Consider the following 20,222-nt stretch of genomic DNA (forward strand, 5'->3'; position numbering starts at 1 on the left):
AACACGATTGAGTAGTATGGCTCCAGAATGAGATTTTCACTCTGCAGCGGAGTGTGCGCTGATATGAAACTTACTGGCAGATTAAAACTGTGTGCCGGACCGAGACTCGAACTCGGGACCTTTGCCTTTCGCGGGCAAGTGCTCTACCAACTGAGCTACCCAAGCACGACTCACGCCCCGTCCTCACAGCTTTACTTCTGCAAGTACCTCGTCTCCCACCTTTCAAACTTACGGAAGCTCTCCTGCGAACCTTGCAGAACTGGCACTCCTGAAAGAAAGGATATTGCGGAGACATGTCTTAGCCACAGCCTAAGGGATGTTTACAGAATGAGATTTTCACTCTGCAGCGGAGTGTGCGCTGATATGAAACTTCCTGGCAGATTAAAACTGTGTGCCGGACCGAGACTCGAACTCGGGACCTTTGCCTTTCGCGGGCAAGTGCTCTACCATCTGAGCTACCCAAGCACGACCCACGCCCCGTCCTCACAGCTAGACTTCTGCCTGTACCTCGTCTCCTACCTTCCAAACTTTAGAGAAGCTCTCCTGCGAACCTTGCAGAATTAGTAGTATGGCTATCGAGAAGAAAGACCGTGCGCTGCTAGAGAAACTTTTTTATATGAACGGCAGCAATTACAGTTCTGCAATGACAGAGTATTGCCGACTGGAGGTCGGAGGAGAGGCCCGATGTCATTAAATTATTTAAAGAAGATGATAATGAAATTCGAAACACAGATGAGCTTGGTGTAGCATCTGGAAGAGGAAGGCATTGTATTACGGTGGAAGTTATTGGCGAGGCTGCTGTTGCTGTAAGTGACCATGTAGCACGTGCCCTTTGTAGTGCTAGTGCTCGAGCAGTGCCACGAGAAACGTCCGTTTCATGGTCAACAGTATGGAAGGTTTTGCGGTCTGTTTTACACTGGTACCCCGACAAAATCGAGATGGTGCAGCAACTGAAACCTCACGAACCGAAACAACATTTTAAATTGTCCTTCGGTTTCTGGCACGGATCGAAGTTGATGACATGAGGCTGGACAATATTCTACGGAGGGACGAGGCACATTTTACACTACAGGGTGCAGTGGAACACAGAACAGCAAGATTGTGGTACTATTAAACTATGACTGAAGCGCCTAGGACCGCTCGGCCACAGCAGCCGGTGTTTATTCTCAGTCCGTTCTTCTTTGAAGTAAATACACCCAGATGGCTTATCACATGTACCGTATAGTCTGCCAGTTATCGAGCCATCCTTGTACAGCACGTGATTCCTGATATGGAAGAGCGGAACTGTGAGGCAACCTCTGCTTTCAAGCATAATGACGCAACGCCTCATGTCGGTCGCCCTGTGAAATATCTGCTTAATACAACCTGCCACGAACGTGTTATCTCCATTTGTTTTCCAAATTCATGGTCTGCAAGATCACTTGATCGGAATCCATGTGAGTTTTGGCTGTGGAGTCTATCTAAAGCAATGCATTTACCAGGGACACGTTTGGTTTCTGCTTGATCTGAAGGCCAGTAACTCGTTGCTGATGTCCCACCAGAACTGCTGCGAGCAACTGTTAATCACCTTGTTTTACGGATGCAGCATCTCGTCGACGTCTCCGGTGCTAAAATTGAACAAACTGTGTAAGAGGCGGTTAACAACAAAATCAACATTATGACTTTCTCACTTGTTTGGCCTTTTCTGCCCACGTCCCGTTCCTAATCCATTACATATGGACACATTTCTATGCGTATTCTGCACATTCAAAGCGCCAAATTGACGCCTGGTGGCAAAAATTGGAACTAATTTTTCCTACCGCATATCGGTTGCGCATTAGAATATATCCAGTTTCGCTGCAATACGATAACTACAGCCCAAACTGGACCCTTTGCGAATAGTTGCACTTTAATTATAACTACTGTAATTCTATCATTTGTCTATTGTCTTAGACCTGTTCTGTGAAATAAATTTCATTTTAATCACATGCCTCCCTCTTGGTGTTCCAGTTTTCACAAACAGTAGTGTACTACTATTGCTAACTACTACTCCCATTACATTTTTGACATTACCACTAAAGTGACGCAAAAAATCGCAGCATTAAGGAGTAATTAATGAAGAGTAGGGCAGTTTCGAGACTACATTTGTCTAGGTTACATATTTAAGTGATTGACATTGCGAGATCACAGGTTACTGTAAGAGTGGGATTAGCCGTAGTAAATATCATATGCAGGTACATTAATAACCGGTGTAGGTGCCAGAATGTTGAATACAAGCATGCAGACGTGCAAGCATTGTGTTTGAAAGTTGCTGGATGTCAGATTGTAGGATGAAGTTCCATGCCTGTTGCACTGGCTCGGTCAATATAGGGACGATTAATGCTGTTTGTGGATGGCTGTGGTGTTGTCGTTCGATGATGTCCCATATGTGCTCCATTTGTTTTCAGATCTGGTGATTGAGCAGGCTGAGGCAACATGTCGACACTCTGTAGAGCATGTTGGGTTACAACAGCGGCAGTGAGCTAGAATTATCCTGTTGGAAATTACCAACTGGAATGCTGTTCATGAATGGCAGCTCAACAGGTCGAATCACCAGATTGACATACAAACTTGCAGTCAAGGTGCGTCACATAACCACGAGAGTGCTCCTGCTGTCATCCGAAATCGCATCCTAGACCATATCTCCAGATATAGGTCCTGTGTGTCTAGTACATAGACAGGTTGGTTGCAGGTCCTCCACTAGCCTCCTCCTAACCAACACACGGCCATCACTGGCACCGAGGCAGAATCAGCATTCATCAGAAAACACAACAGATCTCCACTGGGCACTCCAGTGTGCTCTGCCTTGACACCACAGAAGTCGAAAATGGCTGTGGTTTGGGGTCGGTGCAATACACGCTACAGAGCCTCTAGCTCGAAACTATCCTTGAGGTAGCCGATTTGTAACAGTTCGTTGTGTCACTGTGGTGTCAACTGCTGCTCAATTCCCTGCTGTAGATGCAGCACAATGCTCCAGGGCCATGCGCTGAACACGATGGCCTTCCACCTCGGTAGTGTCATGTGGCCATCTGGAGCCCGGTCTTCTTGCGACAGTACAATCTCGTGACCACCACTGACAGCAATTGTGTACGGTGGCTACGTCTCTGCCGAGTCTTTCTGCAGTATCGCAGCCCTATTACACGACCTCGTACATACTCAGTGAGGTGTTAATAATGGCGTCTTTGTCGCCACAAAGACATTCTTGACTAACACAACTCATAAAGTCCAATCGAAAAAGGCAACTAACGCTCACGACCGTAACAGCGCGTATTAAAAGCAAACCTGATTTGCACCCACATAGTGGCGCTACTAGCACCACTCTTATGCGATTGACACGAAACTTGAACAGTGATGTTCCTTCAGCTGTAGAAACACACCTACCAACTTTCGTTTATGTCGCAAAACTCCTCCTTGGTGCTGTGATTTTTTCCGTCAGTGTATTTAGTCGCATTAGGCAAGGAACTTGCCCCCCTTCTTGCAGCGGTGTACCGTAGGTCTCTAGAAGAGCGTAGCGTTGGCAAAGGATTGGAAAAGGGCACAGGTCATCCCCGTTTTCAAGAAGGGACGTCGAACAGATGTGCAGAACTATAGACCTATATCTCTAACGTCGATCAGTTGTAGAATTTTGGAACACGTAATATGTTCGAGTATAATGACTTTTCTGGAGACTAGAAATCTACTCTGTAGGAATCTGGATGGGTTTCGAAAAAGACGGTCGTGTGAAACACAGCTCGCGCTATTCGTCCACGAGACTCAGAGGGCCATAGACACGGGTTCACAGGTAGATACCATGTTTCTTGAGTTCCGCAAGGCGTTGGATACAGTTCCCCACCGTCGTTTAATGAACAAAGTAAGAGAATATGGACTACCAGACCAATTGTGTGATTGGATTGAAGAGTTCCTAGATAACAGAACCCAGCTTGTCATTCTCAATGGAGAGAAGTCTTCCGAAGTAAGAGTGATTTCAGGTGTGCCGCAGGGGAGTGTCGTAGGACCGTTGCTATTCACAATATACATAAGTGACCTTGTGGATAAGGTCGGAAGTTCACTGAGGCTTTTTGCAGATGATGTTGTGGTGTATCGAGAGGTTGTAACAATGGAAAATTGTACTGAAATGCAGGAGGATCTGCAGCGAATTGACGTATGGTGCAGGGAATGGCAATTGAATCTCAATGTAGACAAGTGTAATGTGCTGCGAATTCATAGAAAGATATATCCCTTATCATTTAGCTAGAAAATAGCAGGTCAGCAACTGAAAGCAGTTAATTCCATAAATTATCTGGGAGTACGCATTAGGAGTGATTTAAAATGGAAGGATCATATAAAGTTGATCGTTTGTAAAGCAGATGCCAGACTGAGATTCATTGGAAGAATCCTAAGGAAATGCAATCCGAAAACAAAGGAAGTAGGTTACAGTACGCTTGTTCGCCCACTGCTTGAATACTTCTCAGCAGTGTGGGATCCGTACCAGATAGGGTTGATAGAAGATATAGAGAAGATCCAACGGAGAGCAGCGCGCTTCGTTACAGGATCATTTAGTAATCGCGAAAGCGTTACGGAGATGATAGATAAACTCCAGTGGAAGACTCTGAAGAAGAGACGCTCAGTAGCTCGGTACGGGCTTTTGTTAAAGTTTCGAGAACATACCTTCACCGAAGAGTCAAGCAGTATATTGCTCCTTCCTACGTATATCTCACGAAGAGATCATGAGGATAAAATCAGAGAGATTAGAGCCCACACAGAAGCATACCGACAATCCGTCTTTCCACGAACAATACGAGACTGGAATAGAAGGGAGAACCGATAGAGGTACTCAAAGTGCCCTCCGCCACACACCGTCAGGTGGCTTGCGGAGTATGGATGTAGATGTAGATGTAGAAGGACTACGCGCTTTGCAGGTTCGAGGGCGATGTATGGGGCGGCGGGGGCGGCGGCGAGGCTCGGCGGCAAGTGGGGACCGTGCGCGCCATGCACGAGGCGGTGCAGCGACGCCTGGGGGCGACGCCGGCGCCGGAGCGCGAGCGCCGCAGCCACGTGGCCGGCCCGCTGTGGGCGCCGCTCACCACTGCCGGCATGCTGGGGGGCGGCGCCGGGGGCGGCGGGGGCGGCTGCCCCTGTCTGAGGGCCGGCGTCGACGTCAACCAGGTGAGCTAGTGCGTCCGCAGTCTCTAGCACATCACACGCCTAGTAGCAAGGCAAGAGAGAGGCCCTCACAACATGGTGGTGGTGGTGGTGGTGGTGGTGGTGGTGGTGAAGTTTGGAAGTTAGGACAAGATGTACTGCCGTAAGTTAAGCTATGAGGCCAGGTCGTGAATCGTGCTTGAACAGCACAGTCGATAGCGCACTTGCCCGCGAAAGACAAAGGTCCCAAATTCGTGTCCCAGTCCAGCATACAGTTTTAATGCACCAGGTAGTTTCAACACTGTAAAGAAAAAGAAGTATTTTATAAAATGCATTTTACCCATCAGCTGTTCATTTGTCTCATTAGTCAATATCAGTTTCGATTATTAATCATCATCCAGGATGCAGGGTACAATGGATTAGTTAAAAGCACCCCATATTCCCTTTCAGCTAAACAATATCGAAATCGCCGGCCGTTGTGGCCGAGCGGTTCTAGGCGCTTCAGTCTGGAACCGCGCGACCGCTACGGTCGCAGGTTCGAATCCTGCCTGGGGCATGGATGTGTGTGATGTCCATAGGTTAATTAGGTTTAAGTAGTTCTAAGTTCTAGGCGACTGATGACCTCAGATGTTAAGTCGCATAGTGCTCAGAGCTGTTTCAACCAATCTCTAAATCATCCAGTGAAATTGTACAAACACCTGACATAATTTGTTTTAGAATACTCACAGTCACATGTCTTCTCTATTTGACCGAGATATGACTGTCAGTATTCCAAGCCAAATTATGTCAGGTGTTTGTACAATTTCGATACTGTTTAGCTTCAAAGGAATATGGGATGCTTTTAACTAATCTATTGTTCCCTACATCCTGAATGATGATTAATAATCGAAACTTGTATTGACTAATACCGCATAAATTTGGACGAAATCGGCGATGACGAGTAGGCGCAGTCTCCTTGTTAGTGGCGAGCAAAATTATTGCTGTAGTGGAACAGTTTATGAAGGAAAACAGACGCAATACACCAAACGAAACAGCCACAGTTATGAATACTAGTGTTGGTTCAACGCGCAATATTATCCATGACGTGCCGCGATTCAGTAAAGTGACGCAAAATTGGTGCCACGTGAGATGACTGCTGAATTGAACGATTGTAGGGTCTATGACCATCAGGAACTTTTGCATCGGTTCCAGACCGAAGGCAATGGATTTCTGGGTGGAATTGTTACAGGTCAGAAACAGGTGTGCACTGTCACTAACTTGAAACATAAACATCGAGCAAGGAATAATGGCAATAGATCTTCGCCAAATCCGAAAAATTTTTTCACCCATCATCGAATAGAAAAATTACGCACACTTTCTTTTGGGATGCAAAATGAATAATTTTGGAGCATTACATGGAAATGGGATTGAGTTCCTAGTAACTGATACTGAAATTGGTACAAAAACACTTTCACCTTGCAATTGGAAGTAAACGGCACACATATCTGCAGATAAGAAATTTTAAAGCAACAATAAGAGAAAGACCAGTAAACAGCCGAAAGGCTTGATACTATGACGTAGCCTGGCATGAGCGTGTTTACAACTCAATAGCCGCTTCCGGCCGACTTACTTTCCATTTTAGAATATTTCTCGCGAAGTTTTTCAACTTCAGAATTAACAAGCGTTATATCCCCGCACTCGTCTTTTCAAGCGCTTTCTGATGCCGTAAAGAAAAGTACATCATTTTATATAAAAAATCATACTAGCTTGGATGTCTCGATCATTACAAGAGTTAAAAATTTTTATCGCGTAGCAAACGTACAAGCCCCTTTGCGTGCTATCATTTACAAAAACTTCGTTTCGATATCTGGAACCGTTCAAGAAATAAAACGGGTGTTATGTCTTACGCGGCTCACTCTGCTTGCTGGGAGGAAACCTCGTAAAGCCGCACGGGGTAACCGAGCGGTCTCGGGCGCCTTATCACGGTCCGCGCGGCTCCCCCCGTAGGAGGTTCGAGTCCTCCCTCCGGCATGGGTGTGTGTGTGTGTGTGTGTGTGTGTGTGTGTGTGTGTGTGTGTGTGTGTGTGTGTGTGTGTTGTCCATAGCGGAAGTTAGTTTAAGTTAGATTAAGTAATGAGCAAGCTTAGGGACCGATGACCTCAGCAGTTTGTTCCCGTAAGACCTTACCAAAAATTTCCAAACTTTCCAAACCTCTCAAAACTTCCGAACCGTATAGAGTGTGACTTTTCAAGATTCAGTGACAAAGAATTAGCAATTAAGCGTTCATTAATGCTCATGAAAGATTTACTAACCGCTCTTTCTAAGGAAGAAGCTATTACAGAAAAGTGCATATGTGCAGTATAGCACTCGGAATGACCCGAAACGAGCCGGCGTTTGTTCCAGACGGAGATGGCGCTGACTCAGTTTGGCTTCGTGGGCCTGATGCTGCTGCATCCGGACCGGCTAGGTGCACCAGATGCGAGCGAACGAGACCTGGAGGGCTTCGCGCACATGTGGCGCGGCCTAGGCTACCTTCTGGGTATCGAGGATCGCTTCAACCTGTGCTCCGGCGACCTAAACAGTGTCCGCCGCCGCTGCCAGCTGGTGGGTCTGCTCCTCATACTCTTTGCCTTCTGGCCGCCGTCCTTCTTCCTCTGTTATTCTTCCATTTGCAACTTTGTTGACTACGAACTTCTGTGTACAGTGTTGTCAGCTAATAGGTTATGATCCGTACGTTATCTCTCCCTCTTCACCGAAATACGTGTGACGTACTCTGATGAGCCAAAACATTATGACCACTGCCCATTGCGACGTAGGATGCCGCCTGGTGACGATGCAGGAGCGTGACGCGGTAACAAAAGTATGAAAGCGGAGCAGACACGTACAGGGGACCATCCTAGCGAAGATATGGTTTGCAAGTGAGGAAATCCATTTAGATAAGCGACTTTGACAAAGTGCAGACTATTATTACGGAGACCCTGCGAGCGTGTAATTATCTTAAAAGAAAGATTAAAGAAAGGCAAATCTACGTTTCTAGCGTTTTTAGACTTAGAGAAAGCTTTTGACAATGTTTACTGGAATACTCTTTTTCAAATTCTAAAGGTGGCAGGGGTAAAATACAGGGAGCGAAAGGCTATTTACAATTTGTACAGAAACCAGATGGCAGTTATAAGAGTCGAGGGGCATGAAAGGGAAGCAGTGGTTGGGAAGGGAGTGAGACAGGGTTTTAGCCTCTCCCCGATGTTATTCGATCTGTATATTGAGCAAGCAGTAAAGGAAACAAAAGAAAAATTCGGAGTGGGTATTAAAATCCATGGAGAAGAAGTAAAAACTTTGTGGTTGGTCGATGGCATTGTAATTCTGTCAGAGACAGCAAAGGACTTGGAAGAGCAGTTGAACGGAATGGACAGTGTCTTGAAAGGAGGATATAAGATGATCATCAACAAAAGCAAAACGAGGATAATGGAATGTAGTTGAATTAAGTAGGGTGATGGTGAGGGAATTAGATTAGGAAATAAGACACTTAAAGTAGTAAAGGAGTTTTGCTATTTGGGGAGCAATATAACTGATGATGGTCGAAGTAGAGAGGATATAAAATGTAGAATGAAAATGGCAAGAAAAGCGCTTCTGAAGAAGAGAAATTTGTTAACATCGAGTATAGGTTTAAGTGTCAGGAAGCCGTTTCTGAAAGTATTTGTGTCGAGTGTAGCCATGTATGAAAGTAAAACATGAACGATAAACAGTTTGGACAAGAAGAGAATAGAAGCTTTCGAAATGTGGTGCTACAGAAGAATGCTGAAGATTAGATGGGTAGATCACATAAATAATGAGGAGGTATTGAATAGAATTGGGGAAAAGAGGAGTTTGTGGCACAACTTGACAAGAAGAAGGGACCGGTTGGTAGGACATGTTCTGAGGAATCGAGGGATCACAAATTCAGCATTGGAGGGCAGCGTGGAGGGTAAAAATCGTGGAGGAGACCAAGAGATGAATACACTGGGAGATGAAGAAGCTTGCACAGAATAGAGAAGCATGGAGAGCTGTATCAAACCAGTCTCAGGGCTGAAGACCACACCAACAACGTGCCGGCCAGGGTGACCGAGCGGTTCCAGGCGCTACAGTCTGGAACCGCGCGACCGCTACGGTCGCAGGTTCGAATCCTGCCTCGGGCATGGGTGTGTGTGATGTCGTTAGGTTAGTTAGGTTTAAGTAGTTCTAAGTTCTAGGGGACTGATGACCTCAGAAGTTAAGTCCCATAGTGCTCAGAGCCATTTGAACCAACAACGTGAGCGTATATTTCAAAAACGGCGAAGCTGGTCGGGGTTCACGTGCTACAGTCCTGAGCATCTACGGAAAGAGGTAGAAGTACAGTGAAGCTACCACTAGGCGCTAAATGGTTGGACGTCTACGACTCTTCACAGAACGTGGGGCTCGGAGGCTTGTCTGCTCTGTAGAGTAGGATAGATGGTATCTGTGGCATCTCTGCCGAAAGGGCACAATGCTGGTGCACGCACAAGTGTTTCGGAGCACACCGTTCGTACTAAATGGTTGAATATGGAGCTCTGCAGCAGATCACCCCTACGTGTTCCCATGCTGAGCCAACGACATCGTCATTTACGATTGCAATGGGCACGGGACCATCGGGATTCGACCGTCGATCAATGGGAACGCGTCAGCTCTTCGGGTGAATCGCACTTTTGCTACACTAGGTCTATGGTCTGTAAGACGCCCGGGGGTACAACTGGGTGGGGTGGTACCTTATACTGGTTGTCGTTTCGACCGCGCGCCCTGTCCACACCACGCACCTGATAATCCCGCGGCGGTCGTACTGTTGTGCTCCACACTGCTGCTGACTTGCCTGAAATTATCTATCGAAATATATAGGCCGGTTTACGGGAGCCACTCAACGTTAAAACACAACACTGTTATAAACAACTATATTCTGAGACGATAAAAGAAAATCGCATGTTGCACTGTTTACATTCTAATTCATAAGTGTTTATCCCAATTAATGGATTATTATCTGTCCACAAAAATCACTAGGACGAGCGTACGCGTAACCGAACATGGCGCGGATTATTGTTGATGATGCGAAAGCCGAATGAGCGCACGTAAGTTCTTACGCTCGTCACACATACACAGATATTTTGTACCAGTCCTCCTTGACACTAGTAATGACATGGCACTGCTCGCAAAGTTAATTTTTCAGTTCTCAGTTCTCACTTGTACGAGCGTGCGCGTAACCGTCGCGGCGCGGTTGACTGTTGATGCGGAACGCGATGACCGAACGCACGTTCTCAAGCTCGCTACAAGACACTGGCACTTGACTGCACTCTTTTATGGTAACTAATTTCTACTGACTCACATCATTTTATTCTGCGAGACCGAACAGGGCGCGGATAATTGATGCTGTGCGACACGCGACGAGAGGATGCACAAATGCCTTATCGGCGGCACTGTTCATTTTTAATTGCATCTTGACAAATGGTTCAAATGGCTCTGAGCACTATGCGACTCAACTTCTGAGGTCATCAGTCGCCTAGAACTTAGAACTAATTAAACATAACTAACCTAAGGACATCACACACATCCATGCCCGAGGTAGGATTCGAACCTGCGAGCGTAGCGGTCGCTCGGCTCCAGACTGTAGCGCCTAGAACCGCGCGGCCACTGCAGCCGGCACATCTTGACACACTTTCCTCTGAATCACTTCCATATTTCGTTATTTTACTGTAATAGCACTTGTAGCAACACTTCAGCTTCCGTGCTAACAATGTCTCTCACATGCAGAGCTACCCACAACGCAACATAACATTTCTTCGTCCCGCGCTCGACTCTGCAGACGCGGTTGCCCGCAAAGATACTCCACAACGAAGCCAGCGATATGACAATACGCTTACAGGTCGTCTCCACAAACGCCGTCATCGAGGTGAACAGTGGCTCGAATAGTGCAGCGCGCCACGGACGCAGGCTGTTGGGAGCGGTATTATGCTATGGGAGACGTTTTCCTGCGCTTGCATGGGACCTGTGGTAATAAACGAAGACACGCTGACAGCTGTAAACCAGCTGCATCCCTTCATGCTTGTTGTCTTCCCCGTCGGCGATGTTATCTTTCAGCAGTATAATTGTCCGTGTCTCGGAGCCACAACCGTGCTACAGTGGTTTGAGGAGCATTATAGTGATTTGACGTTGGCGTCTCGGCTACCAAATTCGCCATATGTAAATCCTACTGAACCCATCTGGATCTCCATTGGGCTCCTTCAAAAAAAAAAAAAAAAAAAATGGTTCAAATGGCTCTGAGCACTATGGGACTTAACATCTGAGGTAATCAGTCCCCTAGAACTTAGAACTACTTAAACCTAACTAACCTAAGGACATCACACACATCCATGCCCGAGGCAGGATTCGAACCTGCGACCGCAGCGGTCACGCGGTTCCAGACTGAAACGCTTAGAACCGCACGGCCACCACGGCCGGCGGGCGCCTTCAGTGCGTACGCAAATCAGGGGCCTGTTACTTATGAGAAGACATCTGATGGTACATATCTCTACAAGTCCAGCAGCAATCTATCGAATCCCCGATATGCAAAATCAGCAATGTATTTCGTTCCGAAGATAGACACAAAAGCTATTAAGCAGGTGGTCATAATCTTTTGGCTCATCAGTGTATGCGTCTGTTCGTTAGTTTGTTATTTGGCAGCTTTCAGTAGAAGAGATCAGTTTCGTAGTATCGAAGATGGACAAGGGCTCTTACCTCTTAAGGTATGCGCTTTAGAGCCCTTGTTTACTGGACTTTTTTTATGGTTTTCCTAAAGTTTTTTGTCTAGAGTTTGTTTGCCAATCGTCCTCCATTAATATCGCAACAGCGATCGTGTAGCTGCCTCTTGCACTGTTAACTGATTGCAACGTCGAGACAGTGTTACTCTCCCCTTTCATGCATAGCATTCTTTGGGAAGAGATACCATAAATTAACGGATTCTGATCACAGGTACGTATAAAACCCATTTGTATGTTTTCTGTCGTGATATGCGCATTGACTTCAGCAACCAATATTTGACCTCTTTGAGTCATCTCATCTTCGTCGTCCGTAACATCTCGTGCTTGGAGCGTAGTTATACGACGTCACGTTATCCTAAATTTCTTTTCAGATTAGTAATAAACCCAGTGGCACCGTGAAGTCTCTGCACCCGATATATCTATCTACGTCCAATACCCAGTCTCGGAAATGTTTGTAAAAAACGGAAGAACCGCATTCTCGCGTTTCACCCAACTTCGCCATTACACACTGCTTGATTAAATTGAACTGCAGCATATGATTTCCTTTGAAAATTATATTGCTTTCTCTTTTTTTTTGGCACATAGTCCAGTAAGTTTTTAATATTGCTTTTGACTTTCAATATAGGGAGTTTTTTCAGGAGCTCGTCATACATGCTGAAGCCTGTGACGTGATAATCATCGTATTATGTTCTCTAATTCGATTTTACACTGACGGAAAAAAATGGCAGCACCATGAATGAAATGTGCGACATAAACGAAAATTGGTAGGCGTGTTTCTACATCTGAAATACGATGTCTATTCAAATTTCGCACCAGTCGCACAAGAGTGGCGTTAGTAGCGCCACTATTTGGATGCAAATAGGTTTGCTTTGAATACACGCTGTAACGGTCGTGAGCGCTAGTTACCTTTGAGAGTGGACGTAGTGATTTGATGTTAGTCAAGAATGCCTTTAAGGCGACAGGATGCAATTATCAACACCTCACTGAGTTTGAACGAGGCCGTGTAACATGGCTACCAGAAGCTGGATGTTCCTTCTGCGATACATGATTGTTGGCAGCAGTGGTTACAGGAATCTACATCTACATGGATACTCTGCAAATCATATTTAAGTGCCTAGCAGAGGGTTCATCGAACCACCTTCACAATTCTCTATTATTCCAATCTCGTATAGCGCTCGGAAAGAATGTACACCTACATCTTTCCGTACGAGCTCTGATTTCAATTCTTTTATCGTGGTGATCGTTCCGCCACATGTAGCTCGGTGTCAACAAAATATTTTCGCATTCGGAGGAGAAAGTTGGTGATTGGAATTTCGCGAGAAGATTCCATCGCAACGAAAAACGCCTTTCTTTTAATGGCTTCCAGCTAGTGGTGTACATGTTCTGCTTTTAACCCGGCCATGCTTGCCCGGTGGCCAGGCGGGCAGGCCGCCGCGCGTTGTCGACAGAACGGGCAGGCTGCTTCACTCCCAGCCGAGCCAAGCAGAACCCAACCCGGGCAGGCTGCGGGAAACTTGCTTGCCTGCCCATATTACTGCTGAGCTGCGTTACGCAGCCGTTTAAACTGCGTGCGTCATGAACATTAATTAAAAGTTTTTATTTTACCTGAGCACCAAAAGACAAACCCCAACATTATATATTTCAGGTCAAAAAATATTGGGTTTTATTTGTACATTCTTCCTTTACGTGTATATTTCGTGCTTATTATATATACAGGGTGTTACAAAAAGGTACGGCCAAACTTTCAGGAAACATTCCTCACACACAAGGAAAGAAAATATGTTATGCGGACGTGTGTCCGGAAACGCTTACTTTCCATGTTAGAGCTCATTTTATTACTTCTCTTCAAATGGTTCAAATGGCTCTGAGCAATATGGGACTTAACATCTTAGGTCATCAGTCCCCTAGAACTTAGAACTACTTAAACCTAACTAACCTAAGGACATCACACACATCCATGCCCGAGGCAGGACTCGAACCTGCGAATGTTGCAGTCCCGCGGTTCCAGACTGCAGCGCCTAGAACCGCACGGCCACCGAGGCCGGCACTTCTCTTCAAATCACATTAATCATGGAATGGAAACACACAGCAACAGAACGTACCAGCGTGACTTAAAACACTTTGTTACAGGAAATGTTCAAAATGTCCTCCGTTAGCGAGGATACATGCATCCACCCTCCGTCGCATTGAATCCCTGATGCGCTGATGCAGCCCTGGAGAATGGCGAATTGTATCACAGCCGTCCACAAAACGAGCACGAAGAGTCTCTACATTTGGTACCGGGGTTGCGTAGACAAGAGCTTTCAAATGCCCCCATAAATGAAAGTCAAGAGGGTTGAGGTCAGGAGAGCGTGGAGGCCATGGAATTGGTCCGCCTCTACCAATCCATCGGTCACCGAATCTGTTGTTGAGAAGCGTACGAACACTTTGAGTGAAGTGTGCAAGAGCTCCATCGTGCATGAACCACATGTTGTGTCGTATTTGTAAAGGCACATGTTCTAGCAGCTAGCAGCACAGGTAGTGTGTCCCGTATGAAATCATGATAACGTGCTCCATTGAGCGTAGGTGGAAGAACATGGGGCCCAATCAAGACATCGCCAACAATGCCTGCTCAAACGTTCACAGAAAATCTGTGTTGATGACGTGATTGCACAATTGCGTGCGGATTCTCGTCAGCCCACTCATGTTGATTGTGAAAATTTACAATTTGATCACGTTGGAATGAAGCCTCATCCGTAAAGAGAACATTTGCACTGAAATGAGGATTGACACATTGTTGGATGAACCATTCGCAAAAGTGTACCCGTGAAGGCCAATCAGCTGCTGATAGTGCCTGCGTCCGCAGCTCGTCGTCGTGCGGTAGCGTTCTCGCTTCCCACGCCCGCGTTCCCGGGTTCGATTCCCGGCGGGGTCAGGGATTTTCTCTGCCTCGTGATGACTGGGTGTTGTGTGATGTCCTTAGGTTAGTTAGGTTTAAGTAGTTCTAAGTTCTAGGGGACTGATGACCATAGCTGTTAAGTCCCATAGTGTTCAGGGCCATTTGATAGTGCCTGCACACGCTGTACATGGTACGGGAACAACTGGTTCTCCCGTAGCACTCTCCATACAGTGACGTGGTCAACGTTACCTTGTACAGCAGCAACTTCTCTGACGCTGACATTAGGGTTATCGTCAACTGCACGAAGAATTGCCTCGTCCACTGCAGGTATCCTCGTCGTTCTAGGTCTTCCCCAGTCGCGAGTCAGAGGCTGGAATGTTCCGTGCTCCCTAAGACGCCGATCAATTCCTTCGAACGTCTTCCTGTCGGGACACCTTCGTTCTGGAAATCTGTCTCTATACAAACGTACCGCGCCACGGCTATTGCCCCGTGCTAATCCATACATCAAACGGGCATCTGCCAACTCCGCATTTGTAAACATTGCACTGACTGCAAAACCACGTTCGTGATGAACACTAACCTGTTGATGCTACGTACTGATGTGCTTGATGCTAGTACTGTAGAGCAATGAGTCGCATGTCAACACAAACATCGAAGTCAACATTACCTTCCTTCAATTGGGCCAACTGACGGTGAATCGAGGAAGTACGGTACATACTGACGAAACTAAAATGAGCTCTAACATGGAAACTAAGCGTTTCCGGACACATGTCCACATAACATCTTTTCTTTATTTGTGTGTGAGGAATGTTTCCTGAAAGTTTGGCCGTACCTTTTTGTAACACCCTGTATAAATAAAAATGAATTGCCAAATGTGTTGATAAGCGTGAAACTCGAGAACGGCTGGACCAATTCGGCTAATTTTTTTTTTTTTTTTTGCTGTGTTCGTAATTCTCAGGACAAGGTTTTTATGAAATAAAATTTTTTGAAAATCGGCCGAAAAATTGGAAAGTTTGAGAGAAACTGAAAGCTCCGTGTGTCCGTGTGTAGTATTGCATACAGTCTTGATGAAATTTTGCACACTACGCTTTGAAACCAAGAGGAAGGTCACAGTCTACATAAAATTTCGTAGGGTGCATGGCAGAGGTTACTTTACCTAACGGAATTCGACAAATTGTACGTTTTATTCCGATCTTGATGAAATTTGCCACACTTGATATTCAAAGCAGGATGAAGGGCGCTGTCTGCTTAAAATTCTGAATGGTGCATGGCGGAGGGTACTTTACTTACACACTTCTACACCAACCTATAGTTTTATTGTGAATATTTCCATGTGTATATATATGCGTGTGTGTGTGTGTGTGTGTATACATACAATTTTTTAAACGAAATGTCTATGATCTTTTTAAATTTGAGAGATGTCTGACTCATTCACAGTCATCGTGTTTCACAATTTACGCACAGCAAATGTCATTTAACAGTTGCAAACCATTTTTGGTTGAGCGAACGTGTTATATTGGCTGTAAAAAAACCTTGATGTTAACGAAATGAATTTCAGATTCAAAATACGATACCTGGCGAATTGATGACATACAAGTCGGTTTATTCCGTTACTAACCAAGATGATGTAGTCAACTATCCTACGGAATTTTTAAATTCGCTGGATTTGCCCGGATTACCGCCTCCCAATCTGCAATTATGTCGGATCGGCAATCATTATGTTGCGAAAGGTAAACCAGCCACGTCTTTGTAATGGCACCCGGCTTGCGGTGAAGAAATTAAAGAACAACGTAATCGAAGCCACAATTTTAAAAGGAAAGTACAAAGGTGAAGACAGTTTGATTCCACGTATCACTATGATTCCGACCGACATGCCATTCGACTTTAAACGGTTATAATTTCCAGTGCAGCTTGCATTTGTCATGTCGATAAATAAATCGCAAGGGCAGTCGTTATATGTTTGTGGCATCAATCTTGAAAATCATGTTTTTCACATGGCCAATTGCATGTCGCATAGTCCCCTGTCGGGACACCTTCAACATCATTTGTTTGCGCACCAGAAAACAAAACTATCAATGCTGCGAATCAAAAAGTATTACAATAAATGATATCTAGCAATAAACTTTGACACTGCTTCACTGATCACCACAAAAGTTGACAGATATATATGAATTTTCATAGATAGGTGAAGAGGAGATGAACTGAGGTGGAGAAGTCCAACATAGAGAGGACGAGGAGAAGGATAGAGGGTGGGGGCAGATGGGTCAAGGGATGGGGATGAGGGGATAGGTGAACAGAGAGATAGTGAGAGAGGAATAAATAGTTAGAGAGAAAATAGGGGAGGGAAGATGGACTACGAGAGTATGGAATAAATAAATGCCCAGACAACGCCGGGTTTTCAGCTAGTTGTCAAATATAAAAGGATTTCTTCGAGACTTCACAATCTATCAATACTAGATGTTCTCAATTCGAACCACCATCAGATCACATCTCAAACAGGTTTGTGTAGCAAGCAGAACAATCACTGAAAATGGAGCTCCTTTGTACACTAAAAGCTACAGATAACCACCAGGGGCGTAGATAACGGAACCACCAGGGGCGTAGATAACGGGGAGCCCATGAACATAGTGTTTTTTGTTTTAGTGGAACGCAATGCAGTCTGTGTTGCAGTTTTCAAACAATAAAACGGATGGATATTTGTACTAAAGAAGTGAACCTCCACCCCCCCCCCCCCCCTCCAAAAAGAAGATTGGTCCCCTCCCCAGAAGAATAAATTATCTACGCCCCTGATAACCACTGTACTGCAATGAGAACCAAATTAAGATTTTGGAAGTCTAGATTCTTTAACTTTAGTATGTTTCAGCCAAGTATGACACCAGTTATACAAATATTTAACTACTTTTCCAGGATGTATTTTACTGGTTCTGTGAATTCATTCGAAGTTGGCAAAATCATTCTAAATTGCCAAAAGCACTTGTTTCGTGTCCAGTTCGTCTAAAAACTATAATACTGGGAATACAATGGCGGCTCTGAGCCATTTTTCGTGGCGTCTACGTTTGCGTCATGAGAGTCCACACATGTAGCTCGGACCCTCATGATGCAGGCTTAGACGACGAGTGTTTACTTGCATGATGCAAACCTAAACGACGACTGCAGACCCTCATAACACAGACTTAAACGACGAGTCAGACCCCTCATGACGCAGACATAGACGCTGTGGAGAGTGGCTCAGAGTTTCCATTATATTCCTACTAAATACATTCGTGGAAAAAGACGCTCTTCCTTCTAAAAGCATTTGTAGTGTCTAGGTCTTCAGCATCTTGACCCTGCTTGTGGGATTCCCCTTAATACAGAAATACAGGAATAAAATTACATTTCGCAATGTGTGTGGAACTCAACAAAATAAATTGTAATTTAAACTCATAATGTGTATTGCCCTAATCCACAAATGAATATTTTATTTTGCAGAACACTTTTCAATATAAAATATTTACAAATTTTCCTTCAGTTCCCCTAAAAGTATTATTTAGGCCAAACCAGATACTCCTCAAAATATTTGGCTACTTTTGCAAACACAAGTAACAGAAAATGGTTTACAAACAATAATAAATGTCACTTGGCATGATTGAAATCAAAAGGTTTAGTCTAAAATAAAAATGAACTGTATACATTACAAAATTTCTATCTCAGAAATTGACGCCCAGAAAGCACAAGAAAGAAAACTGCACTCTTAATTAGTAAATTTGCACTCAAACTCATAGTTTCCTGTTTAATGTTCTACTGTATTCTTAATGTGGCTGCTGATTAGTGTTTGAATTAATTATGACGAGATCGTTAAGTCTGTCTGCATTAAGACGTGAACGTTTTTCGCTAATTACGTTTCCAGCGCAACTAAAAATTCTCTCACTAGGGGCGCTAGTGGCTGGTATATTTAATATTTTTCTCGCCACACACGCAAGTCGAGAAAGTCGTTGGGAGTTATTTTTCCACCAGTGTAGAATATCTCCCTCGTTCACACAGTGTTCTTGCAAGTGTCTGCTGACTTCATCATGTAGGAGAGGAGACTCTTCTTCCCAGTCCTCAAATTTCGCCATTTTGTACGGTCCTGGATTTGTTTCTTGGGTGCTGTGATTGGGCACTTGTACTGAAACTATACAGGTTCCAATTAATATTTGCAGAATAATGTGAAGATCGTATTACACATAGTTGAAATAATAATAGTTTTTAGATGATTCTATAATTTATCGTCCAGTAAAGTCAGCAGAAGATCAAAACTAACTGCCGGACGATTTAAATACGATATATATTTTTGGTGTAAAAATTAGCAGTTGGCAATAAATAATGAAAAGAGCGAGGTTATCCGTGTGTGTACTAAACTAATTCCTTTAAACTTCGTTTACAAGATCAACCAGTCAAATCTAAAGGCTGTAGATTCTACTTAATACCTCTGATTACAATTACGACCTACTTAAATAGGAATGGACACACAGAAAATGTTGTAGGCGTTTTAATGATAAAACACTCTTTTGGAGCATTGCTACGCAGTTGGAGAGCCTTTTCTGGCACGATTGATGGAGGAGGTTGAAAGAGTCTAAAGAAGGGCAGCTCGTTTGGTATTATCGTGAAACAGGGGCAAGAGTGTCGCGGAAATTATACAGGAGTTGGGGTGGGACTCATTAATACAATGGCGTTTTTTGACGTGGCGCGATCTATACATGAAATTTCGATCACCAACTTACACCTCCGAATTCGAAGATATATTGTTGAGTTCCATCTACATTGGAAGAAATGATCATCAGAATAAAATACAAAAAAGCAGCGCTCAGACGGAGAGATGTAGGTGTTTTATCCCGCGCGAAATTCGAGAATAGGAGACAAATAAGTTGAAAGTGGTTCGATGAACCCTCAACCAAGCACTTGCGTGTGACTTGCATTATACATATTAGGAGCTTACCTTCAGCACACATGCCGCCTGGAGTGGCCGAGCGGTTCTAGGCGCTACAGTCTGGAACCGCGCGACCGCTACGGCCGCAGGTTCGAATCCTGCCTCGGGTATGGATGTGTGTGATGTCCTTAGGTTAGTTAGGTTAAAGTAGTTCTAAGTTCTAGGGGACTGATAACCTAAGAAGTTAAGTCCCATAGTGCTCAGAGCCACTTTCAGCACACATCCGTCGTGCTGCTTGGTAAACATCAATTTTTTCATCCTCGGTTAACTTTCTTAATGTGCGGTAGTTAGGCACCATAAACGTAGCAATTTTGTACAACGTGCTAACGCACATTTTCTGTTCTAGAAAGGCATCGGCGGCTTGTTTCAAAGGTTTCATGTCCTGAAAATACATTTTATCAACATACATATTTCACAAGTGGTTCTATAATATTCAGATGGAATAACATTACAAACCTTTTCATCATTATCCCGTACAGTACAGTGAGCTTGTAAGGCATAAAAC

At 44.7% G+C, this 20,222-nt stretch overlaps 1 protein-coding gene across 1 annotated transcript in view; it reads left to right on the forward strand.

The window, feature by feature from the left end:
• The window catches only part of LOC124622033, a 248,164-nt gene that overhangs the window by 203,199 nt on the left and 24,743 nt on the right, over positions 1–20,222 (forward strand). The window contains exons 4-5 of the mRNA XM_047147590.1: positions 4,917–5,163; positions 7,522–7,722. Of these exons, the coding sequence (XP_047003546.1) occupies positions 4,917–5,163; positions 7,522–7,722 (448 nt within the window). The remainder of the gene's footprint in view (positions 1–4,916; positions 5,164–7,521; positions 7,723–20,222) is intronic.

This window comes from Schistocerca americana, chromosome 7, assembly GCF_021461395.2.
Source record: "Schistocerca americana isolate TAMUIC-IGC-003095 chromosome 7, iqSchAmer2.1, whole genome shotgun sequence".
Classification (NCBI taxonomy): domain Eukaryota; kingdom Metazoa; phylum Arthropoda; class Insecta; order Orthoptera; family Acrididae; genus Schistocerca; species Schistocerca americana.